The sequence below is a fragment of the Anopheles coustani genome, chromosome 2 (assembly GCF_943734705.1).
Source record: "Anopheles coustani chromosome 2, idAnoCousDA_361_x.2, whole genome shotgun sequence".
NCBI classification, from domain to species: domain Eukaryota; kingdom Metazoa; phylum Arthropoda; class Insecta; order Diptera; family Culicidae; genus Anopheles; species Anopheles coustani.
Window position 1 is genome coordinate 42,223,546 of NC_071289.1, and position 23,857 is coordinate 42,247,402.

General features: G+C 42.5%; 1 protein-coding gene across 2 annotated transcripts in view; it reads right to left on the reverse strand.

Annotated features, from left to right (window-relative positions):
• The window catches only part of LOC131266094 (phosphatidylinositol 3,4,5-trisphosphate 3-phosphatase and dual-specificity protein phosphatase PTEN), a 46,016-nt gene extending 22,674 nt beyond the window's left edge, over positions 1-23,342 (reverse strand). For both annotated transcript variants that reach the window (XM_058268452.1, XM_058268451.1), the window contains exons 1-4: positions 23,208-23,342; positions 21,892-22,040; positions 7,810-7,994; positions 4,860-6,139 (exon numbers count right to left, since the gene is read on the reverse strand). In XM_058268452.1, coding sequence (XP_058124435.1) covers positions 4,860-4,947 — 88 coding nt within the window. In that variant the 5' untranslated portion in view covers positions 4,948-6,139; positions 7,810-7,994; positions 21,892-22,040; positions 23,208-23,342. The remainder of the gene's footprint in view (positions 1-4,859; positions 6,140-7,809; positions 7,995-21,891; positions 22,041-23,207) is intronic.
• Between the last annotated feature and the right edge of the window lie 515 nt (positions 23,343-23,857).

Genomic DNA, 23,857 nt, shown 5'->3' on the forward strand with positions numbered 1-23,857 from the left:
TTTACCAAAATGCACAATAGTGTTGAACTGCAACATAGTATATCTAAATAAACTTGAAAGTGTGAAAGTGTAAAACATGATTGTTAGAAATAAAAGCACAATGATAAGAACATATTTTGACCCGCAAACCTATTGTGGGAGGAAATGCGGTCCGCGAGGTCAAACGAGTTTGACATCCCTGATCTAACCAGTCAGCTTGGATGTGGATCAGCCACAGCTGACCAAAAACTATGTCCATCCTCGATACATGATCGGGTTAACAATTTAGTGATCGCTTTCATTACCCCTTCAAGGGCGGTTCTAGTCTACATTCGTGGTTAATTTTGTAATGTAATTGATTATGTTTGTAAAATTTTTATAATTCGTCAAAATAAGCTTCATATTTCATTTATTTCCTATACTACATTGTCATCCAAGAGGAATCGAAATGAAAAACGCGGTTCTAAACGCACTTGCGAGAGCGCCGGAACCACAAGCGCTTCAAACGCGAGCAGTGTTAGGGGTTTTAAAACCGGCTTCGCTGAACGATCGCATAAGAATGAAATAAAAAGTTTTTTTTTTTAAACCCATGAGCAACGATGAAGAAGGGGATGGAGGACTGGTGGAATAGGGACGAATGATGCCACGCGCGCACACGCTTGCACGTGGGTGTGTCTGTGTGTGTCCTTAAGTGAGGAATGATAGAGTATGATAGAGTAACAGGTTTGGCGCAACACATAAACGGTTGCCGTAGTTCGTCCGATTGCAAACACACAACTGCCTTGCGAAGGCCTGGTCTTTGCGAATGCATACAAAACGGCCAGTTGTGGTGCTGGACTTCGAATGGTTTGATAAGTTTCTGGCAGCCGAGGAATAGTTTTTCGTCGCACACAGCCGATTCTATCACTTTGTAAAACACCGTTTTTGTTCTTGTATAGTTATTTTTACTGGCAAAAAAAAAACAGATTCATGAATCTGAATGATTCTTTGCGGTAATCTCTCATCGAAAGATTCATGAATCCCAATGAAGCATGAAACTGATGAAAAGTGATGAGGAACCCTGTTCTTTTTTTTGTTGCATGATCCAAGCTAATGGAAGAATCGTAGAGATTCATGACAGATCCATAAAAGATTAATTAAGGTTTGAAGATTTGAATCCTTAAAGATTCATGAATCCATCTAAATGAATCTTAGGTGAAAGATTCATATGCCGAAAGATTCATTAAGCACAACATTAGCAAAAAATAATTTATGATTGTAATTTTTTTTTATTTGAAAGCTTATGTTCTAGAAAATTATCGGCGGTTTTTGATTGTTATTTTAAATGACATGTTATTTTTCTCAAGTACCCTTTTTTACACTTAGTAGAGCTTATATTCATATACCAAGCTATGATTAAGACTTCATAATGCTACATTCTATAAACAAGAATAAACGTGCAAAACGAAATCTTAAAATCATGTTTCATGCAGCAAATAAGTCATTGGCTTAATGCATACCGATAGTTATATCATTCGCTCTGCTGCTAATATTTACTTCCATCAACTTGTCGCATCTCAAAACGAACGTGCCGTACTGGAGTGGAAGCTCAAGTTTCTGGTCAATCTTGAGGCACGATCGCGGCAGGCGGCAAAAGCGGTGGAAACAGTCAAGTCAGACGCGAATAAGACGTTGTGTCGCTCGCATCAAGGGCAGCAACAACATCAAACACAATAACGATCGATCCACGCCAAGCGAAAAGGAGGGATTGCGACCGAATGCTCACACCGAAACTGACCTAACGAGTGTCCATCATTTGGCCCCCAGAGTGCGGGGAGGGAGGGAGAGGAGGAGGATGGCGCTAGAGAGTGAACAACGGCGGTAGTCATCGACGGGTCAGGTCTGTGACCGATCCTCCCGGTGGCATTGGGACAGAAAGTCGTGGAGGGCAAACGGTCGGCTGAGAAATCTGGTATGAGGAGATGGCATAATATGCTCACATCTTACGCTACCTGTACATGAAACCTTCTACAGTGGCTCGCAGAGCAGTTACGAATTAATCTGAACTCACAGCGAATTAATCTAAACATTAGTCGAAAACAACATAATATTAACACGCATATTTAACTAATATTGGCCAACGAAACAAAACAAACGTAAATGCCAAAACAAGCGTGGCAAAAAATTTTAAGAATGAAAACAAACAAATTATCAAATGAAACGCAGTTCAGCCAGAACATAGCCATATCAACATGACAAAAAATCCCCCCTTTTAATCTGCCCCACTTCAAGGCAAAAATAAACCACGCGCGCCTAGTTTAAGTACGAATGCTTCCTATCGGAACTGTGTGCCACATTATGCGCTACATGATGCGCACAACATGTGAAGCAAATAAACGGACCTCTGGCGACGTCGGTAGTACTACTAGCAGGAAACCGAACGCGTCCAAAGGCACGGCGGCGTATCACTTCTGGTGGTGCTTCTTCGGTGAAAATGCAATAACGTAAACATATGGGCGTAGACCAACCACCACCGCCAACCGCGAACCCTACGCTGATCTCGCACGTACCGCCCGTTTTGGCAACATTGTTGCAAGCGCAATCAGCCACCAGACCTTCGCCAACGGTGTATAACACGATGCCGGCGTGGTATTTTATTAAACAAAACACGCAAATTGACACACGAATGAGAGGTTTGCAATTTATCAACGAGCAGGTCAAAACAAACATCAGTAAACTGTTTGCAATGTTGCAACGATGCATGCTCGTATAAGTACTGATTAAGTTAGCAAAAAACTACTGTAATTTCTCTGTCTTAGAGTTTCCCCGACAAATCCTCCAGAATACCGGAAGAGTGATGGCAATAAGCCATTATCCTGCGGCATGCCACCTTTACAACTCATACATCGTGAAAAACGTAATGCAGACATCCTTTTTTTGTTGCTATTCTTAATTGGAAGGGCCGAGCCAAACCGAACGAATCCAGTCTCGATCTTTACGCAATGAGAAAAGATTATCAAATGGCTGACCCCCGGTATCAACTCGAACACACGTATCAACGGTGATTTATTGGAGGCCAAACAAACGAACCACTCACAATTACGTCATCAGGGACGCGCTGAAATTGATGATCGGTTGTTGTTGGGAAATTACCACCCTGATATTTATTACATGATACATGTAACTATGCTTTTCTTTGTTTGAAAATAAATACACGGGGGGAAATCGATGAAATATAAACCATTTTAAATATGTCGCTATTGCAACTATCAAATTAAAACATAATTCTCATGTTAAGAGTTAAAACCATACTACTCTTTTCTCAATCTCTTTTTCAACGAGCATCGCCGGGACGTCAAGTCAAGCTAGCCTAAAAGATTTGTGTCTAATTGCTGTTGCACTACGTACCGTTTCAAAACCCAATATGTACATTTCGCTTAAGAAATTTCGCAGCAATATCGGTCGAAAGTTTCAAAAAAATACTACCTACTCTACATAATCTAATCTTCACTTTCACTCCCCCGTTTCAAGTTTATGCTTTGTTTTATCACCACATTAAATCACGCAAAAACCGTTGCTATATTTGGTGCAGAGCGTGCAATTTAAAAACACCTAACGAGGAACGCGAGACAGAAAGACTAAATGAAACCAACACACTCGTTATTAGCTTTCAAAATGCATTTTTACTGCCTATCGCGCTGTCGATGGTTGTTTTTTTCTGCTTCTTTTTGTAATATTACCATGAGGCGGCAACTTTGCACGTTTCGTGCTACTTCTTGGGCTAAATATAGCCACCGCGTGTGTATGGATGTGGGTAAGTGTACGAGCACAACAGATGTGCGAAGGTCACCACGAAATGGTAATAGGAAAAAAAATATACCTCAGCCAATGGGGAGGCAATAAAGGGACGACGCCAGAAAAAAAAAACAACAAACGACAGATCCATTTGATTCTCGCCCTGTGCGACGCATTCTTCCAAGACGATGAGTAAAGGAGGGGGAGGGGGGGGTGGTTGGGCGAAATTTTGGTTCCTTTTGGTTAACTAAACAGAAGAAAATTGGTCAATCCATCTGATAAGATGTTAACTGTCCACACGCATGGATTCCTTCAAATATGCCTTTCCTTTTCTCAACCACCATACATCATTCGCACTGTGTTCTAACTCAAGGATATTTGCATCTGAAATGCAAATGAATTACACACATACACACATACCCACACGCGCACACCCTACATACATGTTTCATCCGCGTGGGTTGCGTTAGGTTGATGCGATGCTCTTTTTTTTAATGCATGCAACAACCATTTACACACAGGCGAGCAACGGGGAGGTTCAGGGTCAATGACCTCCTGCGGGGGTGAAGTAATGGCGCTACGATTGTTTTAACGAGCAATTGACTGCTGTTCACATTTGTTACGTCCTTTTTTTATTAATGAGAATCATATGACAAGAAAGAAACAACTCGTAATGAGAACCGTTTTGCTAAATGTGTACAAGTAAGATTACTCAAATGGCGCCAATACCGACTTGGAGCCGTATATAATCAGACTCTACATTCCTGGCTACATGGACAGCTTTAATTTAGATAAAATATAACACACGCTGGCGTAGAAGACCACGCAAGGTCTAATACGTCTGAAATAGTGTGGTGTCTTATGAATCTTTCACATAAGATTCATTAATCTTTTGGAATTCGAATCTTCAAACGTTGATCTTACGAAACCTGAATGAAGCTTTCGTGAATCTTTAACGAACCTTGATGATTCTTTCATTGGCGAGGCAATATTCATTAATCTGTTTGTAGTGTGTAATCGAAATTACACAACTCTAGTCTGAAAAGCCAAGGTCATAAACTTTAAAATTCGTTAATATTGAAATATTAAAAACATGCTCAACTTACACGAAAGGTCCAGATTGTAGCCATCCTCGGTGTACCGCTTCCGCTGCCCGCTGACCTTCTCCCGGATCAGGTTCTGTGGGTTCGTCATGCTCACGTACGCCAAATTTGTCTATCTTTTTTGTTCTTACTCACGACGCGGCCACTTAGCTTCGCTTTTCCCTCCTTTGCTCGACTTCCTCCGGGGAAAACTTTCCACAGTTGACAACAGTCCGCACCAGTTTTCAGTAGACTGACTTTCGACAGAAACAGACGTTTTTAAAACGAAAATGATCACCTTCCTTCCCGCTGCTCCGCTTCCCTGGCCACTTCGCTTTGTAGGTAGCACGGGAAATGGAGGCGAAAAGGTTGATTGTTGTAACCGGTTTCAATGTGCAAGGATACACGGATGGCGCTGCAAATTGCATTTGGCCGGCGTGAGGTAGCCCTTTTTACCGCCTTCCCACGAGAGCGTTTTCCCGTTGTTGCTTCCGAGCTGCGGTTTTGGGAGTCGGGAAAAGAGATGGCAACCGAATTATTGTTGAACACAGTAGTTTTGTTTATTAATTTTTCCCGCTTTCCGTGTGCTTGGAGCTTCCGGATTCAACTCCGAACCCTTGGACGATCACACTCGATCTTGGATCGTTGGATCTTTCCGTGAGATCGGTTCGCTCGGTTGAAGGAAAGGGGGGGAACACACTTGGGACTTTTGTACGTTTTACAGGTGGCAAACAAAAACCGTCCACACAAGACAGCAACACAACAGTGCTAATCAAACCATTGGCCTTTTTCCGTATCGTCTCTCTTTCTCCCTTTCTCTTCGTTTTTATTTTTTGCTTTCCCCCTTTATTCAGTTCAACGATACATCTAACATTTGCACACTTTAAAACCACATCGAAACATCCGCGTGCGGCGACGAACACACGATTGCAGCCGCGAGAAAACCACAATGACGTCACTACGGCGCACGGCTTCTATTTTCACCGCACTCTACGTTTTCATGCAGGCAAATTTTGTTTGATTTGTTCACACTTAGGATAACCCCCGGCCGGCATGTTAGGGGGTTGCTATTATTTCTTTTTTTTCTCTCTCTCCCTAACGGCGTTTTATCGCCAGTCAAATTACGCGCAGCTCAGCGATAATGTTCACCACGTTCGCGACACGTTGCCAACCTGCGCCATTGCCGCCCGGCGTTGGGGTATGAGTGTGTGTCACCCGGAGGAGGGTTGAGGTTAGTCGGTGGGGGGTTGGTTTGCGGCAAGGCGACAGACAGAACGCAAAGAAAAAGCCCTGCTGTCTGCGAGCTTTGCGATAAATGGAATTAAAAAAAAAAAACACACAAATAGCTTAACTCCCCTGAGCTGAGGGGTCGCGTGGTGATAAGGCGCTAGGCAAACACGCCGACACACGCCGTTCGCATACCACAACGTACTGCAATAAATAGCACAAACACAACACCGATAATACGCGGCGCGCACACGGTAACGCGCGAATAGAGAGAGTTTTAGATGTACGAAGAAACGGCACGGAAAACAAAAAATACAGAACGGCAAGAAATAACTTCACTAAAAGCCGGCCCAAACGCAACCAGACGCCATCAATTTGTTACACTTTTTTCCCTTCGATGGTGTGTAAGGTTTCTTCGCCTTTGCTGATCGTGTGATCGAATATCGATCGGTGCGGAAAATGTTTACTTTTTCACTCCATACGCACGAAGCACTTTACTACGGAAATGGAACACTAGGTGATGCTGAGACACTGGAGGAACGAGCAATGTTTAACCTCTGGCCCGTTTGTAGCACGAGAAAGAATGCCTCCCAGCCGGTTCGTGCTGGATGTCCGTAGAATTGGCAGAGCTGCCCGACTCAGTCATCCTTTTGGCCGGTTCAGGCGCGAGACATCCTTGTGACCAACTGAACACTTCAGCATTTTAGCGATTCAATTGTGGCTTCGGTTCTACCCTGCTGTTCAGTCACTACTTAAAAAAAACACAAACATTGATCACAATGTTGGTCGCAACGGTCTCCTCAGGGTATATGAAGTATGGCGCGTCCAGAGAAGCGACCTCCGTCGAAACACACCAGACCCAACACTGACGGTTCCGTGATCCGGGTGTATCCGTTACTCCGATGTATTATCCGGCCAGGAGGGGTGGGCACGCTCACAATGTGCTCCCCAACGGATGATATGGCTCGGACACAAACACATTTACTCGGCACAGACAGATTGAATGCGTTCGCGTCGTGAAGACGAGTTGGCGTTGAGAGTCGCGGAACCGCGATGCCCACGAGCTGCTCTCCCAAGAAGCGCACGACAACACCCAACACACTGTGTGAACGCCGAGGACAACAGCACACACAACACCGGGCCTCCCGAAGGGCTCACTCCTTCTCCCGCACGTACGCCACGTCCCGTGGAAGCATCTTCGCGTTTTTAGGATTACTTCCTTCTTCCGGTGGAACTACCACGCGACCGGCAACACGCCGGAAGCGCCCGCGAAGTCGAGGCGTCACACAGACCAACCGAACCGACCAGAGTAAAATCGGGGCCAAAGAAGAACCACTACACTACACGTGGGGCGGTAACGCAACGCTAACGCACCGTAACGCCCGCAGCAACCGGAGAGAACAACCACATTAGTACACCCTCGGCGCCTTAGTGAGTAGTGGTGGGTTCTCGCCCGGTGGAGCGCGATCTCGCGAGATGTTGAGCCGGTTCGCGAGATATGATTTGCATTGCACGCCCGATCAAAACCGCGACCAGATCGGACGCACACTACCCAGAGCCGTACTCACACGCGTCTAGTAGATACGCCAATCCTGCCCGCTTTTTATCGGCGAAGCAATGGCTTAAAGCGGGGTCTTTTCGGTTCCACACAACGATCCCCCAGCTCCGGGAAATGTCGGACGATGGACACACCTGATGCTCACTGGAAACGACTAGTGGCTAGCATTTTTTTCCCCCATTTACTTACGTTTACACACACCGTTTTTCTTTATCGATTTCTTCCATCGTCACCAAAACGATCACTTTCGAACGTACGCACACAAAACATCACACATAATATTACTAATTTAACGTAAATTGCACACAACGATTCCCTTTTTTCTTCAATTGCACTGAGTATGACTTAAGTACTGGTCGATGCAGCAAAAAGAGCTAGAGAAAAGGAAGAAAAGAAGGGGAGTGCATGAGTAGATTATTTTTATGATACTCTATTTTACTAATTGTGTACATGCATTCACCGGTGGATGGTGTATGAAACATGGTAAATATCTAAAGCTGCTAGAAGATGGATGCAATCTTTCAATGCAATGAAATAAAATATGACACTTCAGCCGAAAGTGACAGCCATTCGTCTTCTAGCAATATCGAAAAAATATGACGACCAAACCCTTTAACCTTGAGATGGCTCATTGACTGCGTACATTGCAAGAAGAGGACGTATGTATTTAAATTATCCTGATTCCTGATGATTATTTAAACTAATCTTCGCATGGAAGTATCTTTTGAACTCATTTTTCAACACAAAAAAAAAATGTATGCCATTTTTATTACACCCTGGCGAATACCGATCACCCAAATCAACGATAGAATCATGATGCTGTAGGCCACTTTTAAAAGAAGTTTCATCATTACCAGTTAGGTTTGAAAATAGATTTTTTGTTTTGAAAACTGACTTTGAGTAGGACAAATATAAATCAAATGTCTCTACTTTCAGCGAACGAATGTTCCCCATTCTCTTGCCAACCCTTTTAACCTTTTGCTCACATTGCGTGCATACACTGCAAATGTGTAAAATTCGAAAAAAAAAACACAGTTCATTCGAAAACTAAAAACATCCGAAGGAAAAATAGAAGAATCACCAAACCAAATAGTAGAGGAATTAATCGCCTCCAATTTGATTTTTGTCAAATGCGTGAGAATAAAAGAGATTAAAGAATTTAGAAGCTTCCAATGCTAACGTTAGAAAACAATCTTCTAGAAGGATCTTTTGCTTATGGACTCATTTTGCAACAAGAACAAATCTATTTGATCTAATTTATATTAGATCCCGAAAAATACCAATACCCTTACCCCGGTCGAACCCTAAATGACCTTCGCGATCCACGATCGATGACCACGAACAATTTCACTCTTATGGATTTTCGCAGATGGATTTAAAACCAGTTGGATCTTCTTTCAAATCAAATGTGCCATCAAAGGTTCCTGCCAAACCTTTTAACCTTGAGCTCACATTGAGTGCATAGACTGCAGCCATTCAAAAAACAAATCGTCTTTCAAGTGGTAGAATCAAAAAACAACACACCACAGAATACCTTCAGTTATCGTATCAAAGTTCCCCTTTAGCTTAGGAACGGCAACGGTTAGTCACGTTCTAATAGACTTTGACTTTCCGATATGCTCGTTTGCTTCAAACGATAACGGAGATGAAATTTTATCAACTTCAAACATATGAGGAACTACATCACTGTTTCCAGGCGACGATAATATCATATCAGCCCAAGGAGAAAGGGGCGCCACGTGTGAAACCTAAATAAAAAAAACCGTGCGGGAAATTCCGCCGGCCGGCGAATTGCATCACCTCACCAAACGGAGGCCCGTGATTGGTTAAGGAACGGTGCCCCCGTTAGCAACAGTTTCCACGACAGCGTCGACCACCGGATGTCCGCGTCGGACTGTGCTGCACCCCTTTTTCAATGACGATGCAGCCGTTCAATTCAAGGTCTTCCGGCGCGGTGGAATTCGGCACCATTCCACCGAAGCCAGACGGGGCGCTGGAATACGAACATCAAAATGGGATCGAGGTGGATTCCTGTGCACGGCACGGCATGAATATGACACGTACGTGTGGGTTTTGAAGGAACAGGAAAAGACACACCGACGTGAAGATTCAATAACACTCGCGCTACATAAAATGTCCTCACTTCGAATTCTTCGAAAACGCACAGTTCAAGGATGATGCAACAGTGGGAAGTATTGTTAATCAAAGGATGGCCGACCTGCACCGCCCGCATACTCACGCGATGAGTAACTGCCTCGTGACGGATCACGAACCACGTGTCGATAACGCTACAACGACCTTTGCACGACAATGGAAACCACTTGCACTTGCTTCCGCGAGAACTGCCTTCGCTAACGTCAACTTCTTTAATGCGGTCCGGGGGCCGGCCGGTCGCAATTAAATAGCCAAGAGCCGCGACATACTCGCGGTGCAATACGTAAATGCACGTAACGCACACAGCAGCATGTGCTGGTGCGAGATGCACCAATAAGAAGGTAGTACAAGAGTGGCGTGAACGATTAGAAGGGGGAATTTTCTTCCGAACACGGCCAAGGGATGTGGGGACAAAGTTCATTTTGGTTTTCATTTGTAACGAAAAGTTAACCCTATGGTTTAACAGTCAGAAAACACCATAAAATCTGCGTAAAGAACTTTGAAAAGCAATTCCACAAGCATAAAAATCCCTTATAAATTTCGCCAAAGGGGAGAATTAATGCAAATTTTAAACTTTTCATTTCATTAAAATTGAGAAAAAATTAAAAGGAATAAATTCATGAGAATCATCTCGGGCAGCACAATTGGCTGAAGTAATAAAAGTTGAAACAGTAGTTGTAATATCAGTTGAAGTAAAGTAATAGACATAGAAGTAATAGTTTTGGTAGTAAAATAAAAATAAAACATCGTGGATGTCTGTTTAATTTTTTTTATCAAACGCACGAAGCCACGGAAAAACTGGACAGGAACACAAACATGCGTCACACGTTACAAACTGGTCGTATATAGCGGCCATTTTGTTAACCCGCTCGAGGAGCCCTTCTGCCTTTGGAACAAGATCACGCCACCGAAAATTCCTCCCGGAGGGAAAAGGGAACCTCACGCTACCCGTCCACCCTCACTGCTACAGCTACAGCGTCGGGGCGTTTGGGCCGGCCAGTATGTTTGTCAAAGTTGGATGATCCCAAACCTCTTACCCCAACATAGGTTTGGGAATGGCGGAGTTATCTTCTGGAAGATTCTACTGCGACGCCATTTGGCCTAGTTCTGACGTGGCTTGTCATCACCGCTTCGCGAGCAACGCGTGACCAACGCGTGACCAACCAACCGGCATCGATATTCCATTTCTTTTGGAAAACAGTGAGTTCGATGATTATGGAACTGTAACGTAAAGTTAAACCTAAGGTTTAACAATCAGAAAACACCGCAAAGTCTGTGAAAAGAGTTTTGACAAGCGAAACCACAAGCATAAAAATCGCTTCTAAATTTAGCCAAAACTAGAAGAGCGAAGAATTCAAGCAAATTTTAAACTTTTCATTTAAATAAACAAGGGAAAAGATTAAAATGAATTAATTCATGAGAACATAAAAAACAATCGATGAACATAGAATGATTGGCTGAAGCAATAAAAGTTATAATTGTAGTTGTATTACCAGCTGAAGTAAAGTAATAGGCAAAGAGGTGGTAGTTTTGGTAGTAAAGGAAGAAACATGTTTCTCGGATGGCTATTTTACGTACCTATATTGATTCTAATGTATGTTGTTTGTGTAAACCCGAATCGCATAAGATGGCTTTAATTAGAATGTGTTTTAAAAATTACAATTTTTTAAGTATCTAACCAAAATAGTCAAGTAGCTTGTTAAAGTCGTTCATTCCACGCGAGTTTTTAATTCGAGGACAACTTTTATCAAAAAAACACGAAACCACGAAAAACAGGACAGGAATACATAGACTCACACATACCAAACTGGTAGAATATAGCGGCCATTTTGTGAGCCTGATCGCGGCCTTTGGACCACGATCACGCCACCGAGAATCCCTCTCGGAGGGAAAAGGGAACCACGTCCCGTCCACCCTCACTACTACAGTAACACCGCCGAGCCGTTTGGGCCGGCCTTGTTTTTTGCCAGAGAGCTGGAAGTTTCCACTGCAACGCTATTTGGGCCAGAGTTCTGACGTGGCTTGTCGCCGACTTTTCGTGTCGCGCACTTCCGATGCGTTTATCATCACCGTTTAGCGAGCAGTTCCTTCGTGGGCAACGCGTAGCCAAGGCGTGACCAGCCAGCCTGCATCGATATTCCATTTCTTTCGGCAAACAGTGAGTACGCGGTAGTGTGTTCCACAGATAAATGTACCCTTCTCAATGTCATGTTGCGAAGCAGCGCGCATCGGATGATATAGTTTTAAAGCCAACCGGGAAATTCACCAACCGGCGTGAATACACTCATAAACATGTGCACACATAATATTCCGGCCGTGAAAACATCTACACCAGCGACGGGCGGGCACAGGACTATTTTGGGAATAAAAACATGGAAGTGTGGAGACTTTTCATAGCGACGCACACTTCGCCTGCAAACCACAAGCGTTGTTCACCATGGGAACAAAGAAACATTGAACTGTGGCGTAATTTAATCCCGGGTGGCAAAAATAACCCGCTCTGCGCGATCCAGGTTTGTTTCTTCTCCAGAGTTGTGAGATTCCTACAAGAACACATTTTTTTGAAGAAAAACTCATGGTTCATGGCTTCAAGATCAAGATGAAAAGGAAAACTATTATGTCGCCAACAGGAGATGAAGATAGATACAGCCGTTGGCGTTAAATGTTCTGTCGAAAGTACAATGGTTTGGTTCTAAAACGACGTCTGATTCTAATAAAAAAAACACAATTATAAAAACTGCAACGTTTCGTAACGCCTATCAATGGTTTAATCGGTCGAGATATTTCTCGGCAGGCGATAATGAATCACTCTTGCAAAAACAATTGTTAGCAACAAGCTCGTATGCTTTTATTAGATTTCAATAGGAAATACACAACATTTCAACCCGGACGGACAGAAGAAGAAATTGAAGAATATTGCTAGAAATTTTCGAAAAGTTATGCTACGTAGTGCGTCCTTTGATGTGATTGTGAGATGTGATGTACAAGACCAAACTTTTCTACAGTTTTTCACTAGTTTGCACTTTTAAAAACTTTAGATAGTATATTAATGAATGTCCAACAATAGATGTTTTGGAGGGCCAAAGATAACTAAACCGGTACCCTCCCCTATACGAGAAGACTGACTTTCCAACGCAAAGAAAAGAACTCTCGTCAGCCTAATGAGTAAGTATAACCGACGACGGTCGATATGCTAAATAAGAACAAGTAGAGTGAAAAATAGCTGTTTTTTTAAAGCGGAGTGCTTAGTAGGACGTAGCATATCCCCGAGGAGTGTTACTATGCCCCAATGATGTGCGGAATATTACAGATCGGTAGTCAGCCAATCGTTAAAATAGATGCATGAGAGATACAAATTGACACGCTTTTATAAAACATGGTGACCAAGAAGTCAAATTTAAGTTTAACGACTGCAAGAAATATTTCACACAGCTACTTCTGTAAATATTTCTCGGAGAAATAATTTACTTTACTCGAAGAAATAGTAACGTTTATGAAAAAACTTGTTTTATGTAATTTTCACCAGTTTTAACCTCCACTCTATGATCGCACATCTACTTGGGAGGTGATCCAAAATACTTCTCTGCCACATGATTTCCATTCACTTTTGCATATTCAATCACTTTTAACTTGAACCTGGATTAATACAAAATTCTCTTTGTTGGAGGCACGCTGCTTCAATTGGACGATTTTGAAGACGAATACCAAAAATCAATAAAAAAATCAACCAGTTGTCAACAAATCTGTCATACACAAAATGGTCAAAAACGTCTCGAAACGTCCAAATTTAAATCGACCGGTAATCCATAAAGCTATAACCGAAAAGTGTATAACGACTTCCTTAATCTAACTTTGGTCATTTTTTAATTAATGGGGGCCATTATACAAAAATACGATAGTTTCTTGATTTTGTTGTGAAAAAGAGAGAGAGTTGAGTGAGCTTAACATATCTCTTTAGAGGAAAATTTTAAAACACTTTTTTTCGAAAGATAAATCTTCATGCATAGATAATGAGGTTTTATGCGTTGAAACTAGTTTCAAACATAATTAAGTATAACATGAAGGGTCAACAAATAAATTAAGTTAATAGAAATACCGTGGACAATTGAAATAAAAAAAAAAGTTATAGAGTTATACATCTTATAAGTGTAAACCTTTTTTTAAAGGAAATTGAACCTACCGTGGTCATTTACGGTACTGTCAATCTTCACAAATTAATTGCAAAATTCAACATCTAGAAGCTAAGTAAAAATTATTACAGTAGGGCTCTGCTCATGGTGCATACACTTTCGGCTTTCGGTTTGCTTATTGCAATGGCGTTCTATCTAACGTTTGCATTACAAAAAATAGACAAATGTTACCGAATTTTCATGCAAAAATGGAAAACGCTAGCAACTTTCTGTAAAAAGCAAAATAAAGATTAGCATTTCTTGCAAATTGTGAACAAGTTTGACAACTGTATCATTTAAATTGTTACAACATCCAGCTTTATCGCGGACCACGTGACCAAAGATTATTTAAAGCCAGACGGCGGCGAGTGGTAAAAAACCCTGATAATTTATGTTCAAACGGAGTAGCATTTGGTCATGAATGCCTCATAATAACTGAAAAACATCCTTAAACGGCTGATTTTGTCGGCTATGGCTAAAGTATCGGCCAAGGGCCGTAAGGCCGGCTTACTGGCCGTCGAGTTATTTTTTGAAACTACTTAAAAGATTTAACTATACAATAAAATTTACTTCATTATATTAGCTTGGTTAACTTTTTTCGTATCACCGATGAAAATTTGGCTTTTTTTAATGCAAACGTTATTTGGTGTGAATTTACCAGTGAGAATTTATCCAGTCGTTACCATGGAGCAGGATATCGTTCCTGAGCGATTAAAACCTTGTTTTTTTGAAGAAAATGCATTGAGGAGAATTGCGAAATTAAAAATTGAATACGTTATTCATGTTTCCCCGAACTATTTATTATTTCACTCAGCAAAATGACCAGTGAATCACAAAATAAGAGATATCAGTGAGTCACAAAATTAATAAAATTAGGTGCAATCGTAGAGAACAACCATTTCATTTCTGGAAATGAAAGCATAGATTTTCTATATTTTATTTTGATACGAGAAATAAGCACATTTCTTAAGCTGCTGCTGCTAGAAGACGGATGCAATGGAATAAAATAGAATTTGAAACTTCTACCAACAGTCATTGCAATACGTAGGTTGCCTTTTAAGTTTCGGGATTTGAAAAAACTGGTGATGCAATCTACCAACTAAAAATTTTATCGTAAAGTTTGACGTTTTTGAGGTTATATGTACTCAGAACGTTTTGACATACGAGCGCTATTTGTGTTGTTAAAAAAATGTTTAAAGTGTCAATGTCCGGCAAATTGTGGAATTGGGTCGTGGACATTTTCGTGCGTTTATTTTTTGCAACTTTCGACGTGAATTGACATAGCAGTAGTGCATGAATGAACTTAATTCAACTTTTGGTGATGAAGCTCCATCAATGATCAGTATTTATCGATGGTTTGGATAATTTAATCGTGGTCGGAGTTCACTCCAAGATGAATTTCGTGAAGGTCGTCCAAAATCAGTTGTCGTTCCGAAAACAATTGATGCTGTGCGTGAACGGATATTGTAAGATCGTCATGTGACTTTTTGTGAGATAGAGACTACCTTAGGTATTACTGGGACCAGCATATATTTAATATTGCATGAACATTTAACTGTCAAAAAAATTTGCTGGTGTTGGTTTCCACAAAATTTGTCAATCTCTAAAAAAAAGACTCGTGTCGATTGGTCGGAAAAAATGCTCGAAAAATACGATTGCGGTGCTTCAAAACTCGTCTTTAATATCGTGACAAGTGATGAGTCGTGGATTTACGCGAATGAGCCCGGAACTAAACTGCAATGGACTGTATGGGTGTTTCAAGATGAGTCGAATCCAACCAAAGTTGTTCACGCACGAAGCACTTCCAAGCAAATAGTCGCATGTTTTTTCGGAAAAACTGGATATATCGCAACCAAACCTCTAGAACAACGCAGAACAGTCTATTCTGAGTGGTACATAACCATTTGTTTGCCAGTTGTCTTCCAAGAAATAGGGAAATTCAACCGCTGTCGACGGATCACCCATCACCGCGACAATGCGAGCTCTCACACATCGGTTCAAACAACTGTATTGTTAAGTACTCAAAACATCGATTTAATGAGTCATCCGCCATAAAGTCCTGGATCTAGCACCAAATGACATCTTTGAATTCCCGTACGTAAAAAATAAACTGAGATTTCAACGTTTTTCAACACCTGAAGAAGCGAAGCTCTCTCAAAAAAGACTCGTGTCGATTGAAACTTTAAACATGTTTTTAACAACACAAATAGCGTTCGTGTGTCAAAACGTTCTAAGAACGGATAACCTCTAAAATGTCAAACTTTACGATAAAATTGTCAATTAACAGATTGCATCACCAGTTTTTACAAATCCCGAAACTTAAAAGGCAACCCTCGTATGTCGATGCTTAACCATCTTGGTTGGATCATTGCAATGTAGCAATAAAATACGCACAGAAATATTCTAATGACTGTCACTTTCGGCGGAAGTGTCATATTTTATTTCATTTCATTGAAAGATTGCATCCGTTTTCTGGCAGCTTTAAAATGACATAATAAATTAGTAAAACAGGTACAGTTAAAACAACGCCTGTTGCTGTCATTCCATGTGAACTTCATCCATTTCCTTCCCTGTTGAGATGAAATTACATCAACCGAGCACACGCGCGCATAGAGACCAAAGCAGATGTTCCTCCGCATTACTCCCAAAAGGGGTTATGTAGCTCCCGGATATCTACTGCTCAAGGGGACGACCTACCAAGGGAGGGGCAAAATGTAAAGCATATTAAATTAGGCAATCGTGCAGCGCCACATCTCGTTCGTTCCCCTCGCGAAGGAGCGCACACTCTCGACTCAACACTAATGACCTTGACATTGAGAGGAACTTTTCTTGGATCCGACGGTGGCAACAGTCGCTGTGTAAGTACCGGTCGGTCTCTGAGTTCTTTCGCCGACGATCCGGACGGTTGGTAAAGCAGCGCGCCTGGCTCTCCAAAATTCATACACGCCTTTCTGCGTCTGCGCAGACGCCGCAAGTCAAGATCGGCTCACGGCCAACGATCACCTTGTAGTGTATGCTGGCTGGCTGGTGGAGTGTGCGCACCACACGCCGCACCCTCGCTCCAAACTCGCTTGGTGTGCATGTACGAGTCTGATAGCCCCCCTACCCTACCCCCACCCCCCCATTTCCCTTGCCATGTTTGCCGGATATGGAAAATTGTGCGGGCAATCGGCCAAACATAAGCGTCCAAAACGCGAGCGAACCGTGCATGTGAACACCGTTTTCAAGCCGGAGCATTTCACAACTTACTACTTACGACGATTGGTAGTTTGAAACATATTTTGCGATCGAGAAGCTATCCACAAGCGTGGCGAAAATGAACATTTCTTCAATCCATCCGACCGACGAATGGTGGGTTTACGCAAATCGCATCGCTACTAAATATGATCGATGGCAAACAAATCCAACAGCCGTGGGGAAAGTAATCCACTACACCGCGGTACAATGATAAGATCTACCACGATCGGCTGAACAAATGTAGAAAATAAGAGATTCAAATCAAACTCTCTCAGCTCGATGTTAGATTATGAATGAATAAACATTTACTTCATTTAAAACACACTAAAAACAGTGTTAAAATTGATTGGAACAACTATCCGGCAGGCGGGGGTCCCCAACGGTGGCGAGGATCTGTTTGATTTTATTCAAGCATTCCAGTAGCGGATCCATCATTAACTTCTTGCACAACGCAAACCCAAACCACGAGTGTCTTCGGATGGCGCAAACGGTTTCTAATTTGCGCTGCGGTTCCACGAGTATTTGTATTTGCGTGTGCCCTGGGACCCCGGGGGGGAGGAACGGACAGGGGGCACCATTTTGGCGTCGAAATGTTAAATCAACCGGAATGTTGCCCGCACATTACACAATCGGTCTTGGCTCGTGTCGCCCATCGGTGCGTGTGTCATATACCGCGCCCAGCACGCGAACGCGAACGAAATTTACATACCGAGCCCGACCGTTGGAACGTGTGTCTTGAGTGGAAGGACAGGGATTGTCTTCGTTTCTTCTTCATCACGCAATCGATCAGCTGATTAATTCGTACTCCCTGCGGGAAACGCACATCCTCACTTGTAACCTAAGCTATAGACGTTTTTGATCGACTTAAAATCATTACTTTCAAAACTACCCCTCCCGGATAAGTTTTATGAGGTTTCTCTTTGTGGAATAGATTGATAGAATAGAGAATTGTCAGTCTGGTGCTCGATGGCGCAAAGAGAAAAACCCCATCCAAAACCATCCAAAATCAACCCGTTTTGAGACCGGTAAGTACCACCGGAAAACAGCATCCTTCACACTTCGTATAACAAACACACTCCAACCCACACACACAGACACAAATATACATACAAAAGCAAACAAGAATGATCTGATAAGAGGAAAACTGGATACCAAAAATAGGTTGAAGAGGACGCTCGGTAGGATGGATGCGACGAAGGTGAAAAATGGGGGAAAAGGAAATTGAAAAACGAGGGCCACACCATCACCCTCCAAGTTTCGGGGCCGTGTTATTCGTTGGCAAACAGTGCGAGGCAAGTGGCAAACAACACCATCAGTCGCCTATGTGTTCGCTAGGGAAGCCGAGGAGATCTCTTCTTACGCTATGGGCCCTCCGTATCGGTGGTCCTTCGGTTGGAACCGGTCGGAGGAAAAGACCAAAACGTATACACAAACACACACATATACAACTTTAGGTACAACACCTGACCACCGAGGCAGGAGAAGGAAGAGGCGATGAAGTGGAAACAGAAAACACTTACACTTGGCGCGGCAAGGGGAAGAATGTTTAAAGCACGGCCGAAAGGAAGCCAAATAAAATAGCTGATGATTATTATTTGAATGGGCGAAAGGCGAGAAAGGATGGACACTGTGAAGATGTGTGCCGTTCATTCGCTCATCGTTTCGTGGCCATCCCTCGATCGCCTCCTCAATGGACGACGGAAGACTTCGTCCCCTGTTCGAGAAGAGCTGCACCGAGGTTTCGACCTCGGGACGCCGGCCGGTCGTCATCGCTTCACACACAACAGGACGCCGGGTTATTTTTCCAGCACCCTTCGCGCACTTCTTGGATGGGTATTTTTATTGGATGTTTTGTTTTTTATTGGTGTGTATGTCTATTTTGTTGTGGTGGTGTTGGCTGTTTCTTTGAACGTAGGATACGATTTTCTCAAAGGTGAATACGTCAGATCCTAGAATACGAACTGAAGAATCTTGTTGATCCGTTACAGTAATGAGGAAATTTTAAATAAAGTTTCCTTTTCAAACCTGGGATAAATAAAAGCGGAGTATCTGAATGTTTTTTAAACTTCAAATGCTAGGACGTCTGTTTTTTTCTGTATTTTGAAAATAATTCTGCAAACTAAAACGCTTCCTAAAACCATTACAAAGTGACTAAATACTGCAAGAAAGACATGAACAAACTATATTTAGCACAATATCTGAGAAATAAAGTTTTTAAACCATCACAACTACGAATACCTTCCCAAGTAATAGACTTGTCCCAACGGTTACAGTATCTCTCCTCTTGATCGTTGTTGTTGATGACCTCTTTATTTGCAACTACCACTTCATTCCAGTACTTTATGGACTTTATTTTTCCCATCTGATCATACCAGATTAAAACATAACTGGATAATGGTGCGACTATTACCAACATTATTTGTCCCACCTAGAATGGCCAATTCTGTAAAGGATTTGGATATCCTGAGTATGCTTGGAATCTACTTTCGCGTACGTTTTAACGTCAAATAATACACATTCATTAAGTAAATGATTACAACATTGCAAGGATTGTTTTCTTAATTTATCAGCATTAGAAAAAAAGGTTTGAATAATTTTAAAATCCTGTACAGATTTCGTTAGTAGGATTTTTCCTATCACATGATAAAATTAATAATTGTTGCAGATGTTTTGGAAGAAATTCTCTTTTTCTCTCCACCATTTCTTCTACCAAGCCGCAAGAAGTTTATATTGTCAGGTAAAGTTGTCTATATTGCTATCTCTAATAGCGCCCCCGGTTGGAACAGTTGATTGGTTTGTGTGAACGATTGTAACGCAATCGAAGCCGGCATGTAAAGATCATGTGGCTACATTTAAAGGATATTCCTCTCTCCTCGCCACTCGACAACTTAATCCCCGTCTATCCATTTTGATGCAGATTTATGAGTCCTTTAACATTTCACTACTACCCGCTTTCCCTGGGGCTGTCAAACACCCGTGCCCACCCTTGGCCGAAAGCCGGTGCACCTTCCGGTCAGTCGAGAGTGCAACCGAGTTTGCTGCCGAGATTCATTCTTTCGGGAAAAGAAATTCACTATTTCATCGATGTTCCGACAGGCGGTGTGACAAGGAGAAAAAAAAACCCTACAGTACACGCGCATGCCTTTAGCCCCAACCATCCAAAGATTACCAACCGTGTGCTATCACTCGCTCTGGCCCTGTCCTTCTTCAGCAGAGTAGGTATCTTCTTTCATCGAACTCGCTCTCTATCGCTCTATTTCATGTTTCTTGTAAAACCAGCTGGTCGGTCGCTGGCTCAGTGGAACGGTTTAGTAAGAGGCTGGCTCTTTGTTTCGAAACGGACGACGGCCACCTTCACACAAGTTGCTGCTGCTGCTTTCTCCTTCGTTTGCTCGCTAGAATCGACACCCTCTTTGTGCCCTTTTACAAAATCCTACACTTTGGTTTTCACACTGTTTGCCCTTTTTTCCCGAAACACTACTCGTGCGCCCGTAACAGTGAATTACTTGGATGACACACCAAGTAGCATTGGCAGGTTTGATAGAAATTTATTAATTTTTACAATTTCCCTACACCGATTTTCCATAGCCTACCAACTGATTCATGCACTGCATTCGGTGGATGAAAAATTGCAACAACGTTTAGCACCGCGAGTACGGTGTGACACGTTTGGCGAAAACGGTGCGAAATAGAAAGAGTCAGCCGGGCAACCAATAGAAACGAGCGAAAGGGAAGAAAAAAGAGAGTGCGCTGTACGGGCTTTCACTTTTTCTTGCCCTCCGCAGATTGTTGAACTTTTCGATTCGCGCGTATCGTGTTGCCGCCAGCAGTCCGTCATCGGCGTCCCTCCGCCGACCCGTTGACGTCGACGTACTTCCCGCCACAAAGTCGGTGTCTTTTCGGTGGGGGTGGGTGCTCTGCCAGGGGGGTGGCCCTGCATCCGCAAGCAACCAGCTCCTGTCGCTTCGACAGTAGGATCCTTCGAGCGGGATCGTTTTTCTTTTCTGCGAGCTTCTTGTTTCCTTCTTGCTTTTCGTCCATCACTGTCATGTCATCATCCCGACGCCTACCATGTGTGCAGAAAGGGCAGAAAACCTCGCCACAAACGCGAAGATGTATGCTGGCCCGTTAGCAACACCGACTAGCCAGTCAATTTCATTCCTTTGCTACTCTGCCCCAGTGGCGAATCGAGCCGAAATGCACCGGAACCGGCCAACGAGCCTCCAGTTTTCACAAAAAAAACTGGCTCGCCGATAAAAGGTCCTTCATCTTCCTCCCACGCGATAAGAGCTGCAGGTGTAGTGTAGTGGCCTTTTGTTCTGGGAAATGGTCTATTTTTCTTTTGTTTTGTGACATCCTCGTTTAGTAGCCGTTCGTCAGAAGCTTCCCTACAACCCTTCAATGAGCAGTATTTGAAAACATCTGAACCAGCAGTGAATACGAACTCATTAGTGCAGTCAATTTTTAAATCACCATATCCTTATACAACATTAGGTTCAGCTCAACCTTTCTAATACGTTTTCAGCTACTTTTTTACCATAAAACGTGAACGGTGTTACTTGGGTCATGTAACAACAGTTTTTCTTTTTTCTCATTTTGTTGAAATTCATTACATTGAAGGGTTTATAAACAACCCTCACGAGTACAAAGCGCTACCGGCGCTTTGTGCAATGGATGAGAACAAAAAGAAACGAAGACACTTTTCGCTTACCTTTGCATCGTATCTATTACGAATCTGTCGACCTGTAATATGGACGAATATTGTTGCATTGTACTAGCACGGCTCTTCTGTTGATCGACGGATGACAGCTTCCCTATAGAATGCATCCTCGGTACATTTTTTTAGAAGCGTTGATGTCGCTAAACGGGAACGACATGAAAAATAAAGAAACACTATCAACCACTGGCAAATAATAGAAAAAAAATAAACAAGCCAACAATGGTATCCAGGAAAGTACACAAGTCACACACATGGACATAAGGGGGGACACATCTTCTCATCAGAGATTTCACAACGCCAGCTAAGGTTTTCGGAGGTTGTCTTTAATTTTTTTCTTTTGGCACATTCGTTTGCACTTTGAACCCATTTTCCTTCTTTTATTTCAAACGTTTCGTTACAACAAACCACTATACAGAGGTTTCTTTCTATATTGCAAAAGATAAGATCGAAACAGTCCCCCAGAAAATAAAATCTACACAACTCACGCAAACGGGGTTGCTTTTCCCTTTCGATTGCTTGACAGCACGACGCACATCGCATCTCCTTCGGATGAAGGACAAGGGCCTTTACACTTCGTCCGCCACATTGGAAAGGTATATTTTGTAGAAACAAATGAAATGCTTGCTCTTGGAAGCAAATGTACAAATATCCTCGATCCTCATCGAACCGCAATGATCACCCCGGGGAAATAACCGATAGAGAATCTTGGCTGAAAAGCGAATTTATTTGTAATCTCTCATTCTTTTTAGCGATTTTTTAAATCGAATGCTCAAACAGAAAGCCTCATAGAGGTAAACAGTTTTGTCAAAGAAAAGATTACTCCATCTGTTCTAGTTAAAAAAAAATTGTGTAACAACCACATTCACATTTTTCCTCACACCATCAAAACCCCTCGTTTGAACGCCAATAACCGATTCATTGACCTCTCGGTGAAAAAATAGTGCCGCACCAAGGTCAAAATTACCGGTTCGCGATTCGGTAAATACCGGTTAGTCTAACCAATCACAGAACATCGTGGTAGCATCCACAAGCTTCATTGACGCTGCGGCGAATAAGGAAACACGGGAACGCGTGGTTCGACGCATGAAAAGACGCAAAAACGACGTGCCACTTTAAACATTAAATACCACAGCCACATTACACGGGATTCCACACAATTAGTGCACGGGAAGGAACATGCGAGCAAACCAATGCTTTCCGAGGATGAGCAGCACTTGACAGCTCTTCTGCAAAAGGTTGACAATTCTTTCACTTTGCCATATCTCCACAATTTCACTAGCACACCACTGCTTTTGGGAGATACGTACGTTTATAGCTCCTTTCCGCAGGACAAAACACGCACCGGACAATCCGTACGGGATTCGCGAACAAGGATTGGGGGATAGAACTGAGCCTGCAGTTACTATTCCGGCTAAATTTACTCTTTGCAGCAAGACCGTTCGCCTTTGTGGTCGGACAAGCAATGAAGTTTCCGTCACAAATAGTGTTGGCAGAATCGGGATTCGAAAGATGCGAAAACTCGCTCCCTTGACGGATTCGATAGGATTGGATCCCTTTTGGTGGATTCGAATCAGATTTATCAGAATCGTGTGCGACTCGATTTGATTCCAATCTGTCTTGATTTAGTTCAAACTTGATCCGACGCATGTTCGGACTTCGATCAAATTAATCCGATGGCAGCGATACAAAATGGAATAGTTTGTTTTATACGTATTCTTTTTTTCTCTACTTTTGAGTTCCTTACTCAGATTATTCACATCTTTTGGTTATGATAGTTCTGTTGGTCTTCATTCTACCTTATCTTTCTAATTTTTTCATCGGCTCAGTAAAAGTGAACATAAAATCGAGTGAAAATTTTTGATATCCGACAGAAATTGTTTAGAAGCAATTTAAGGAAGCATAATTACGGACGAAAAAACGGTACTCAACAACGTTCAAGCAGACCATATCAACACCG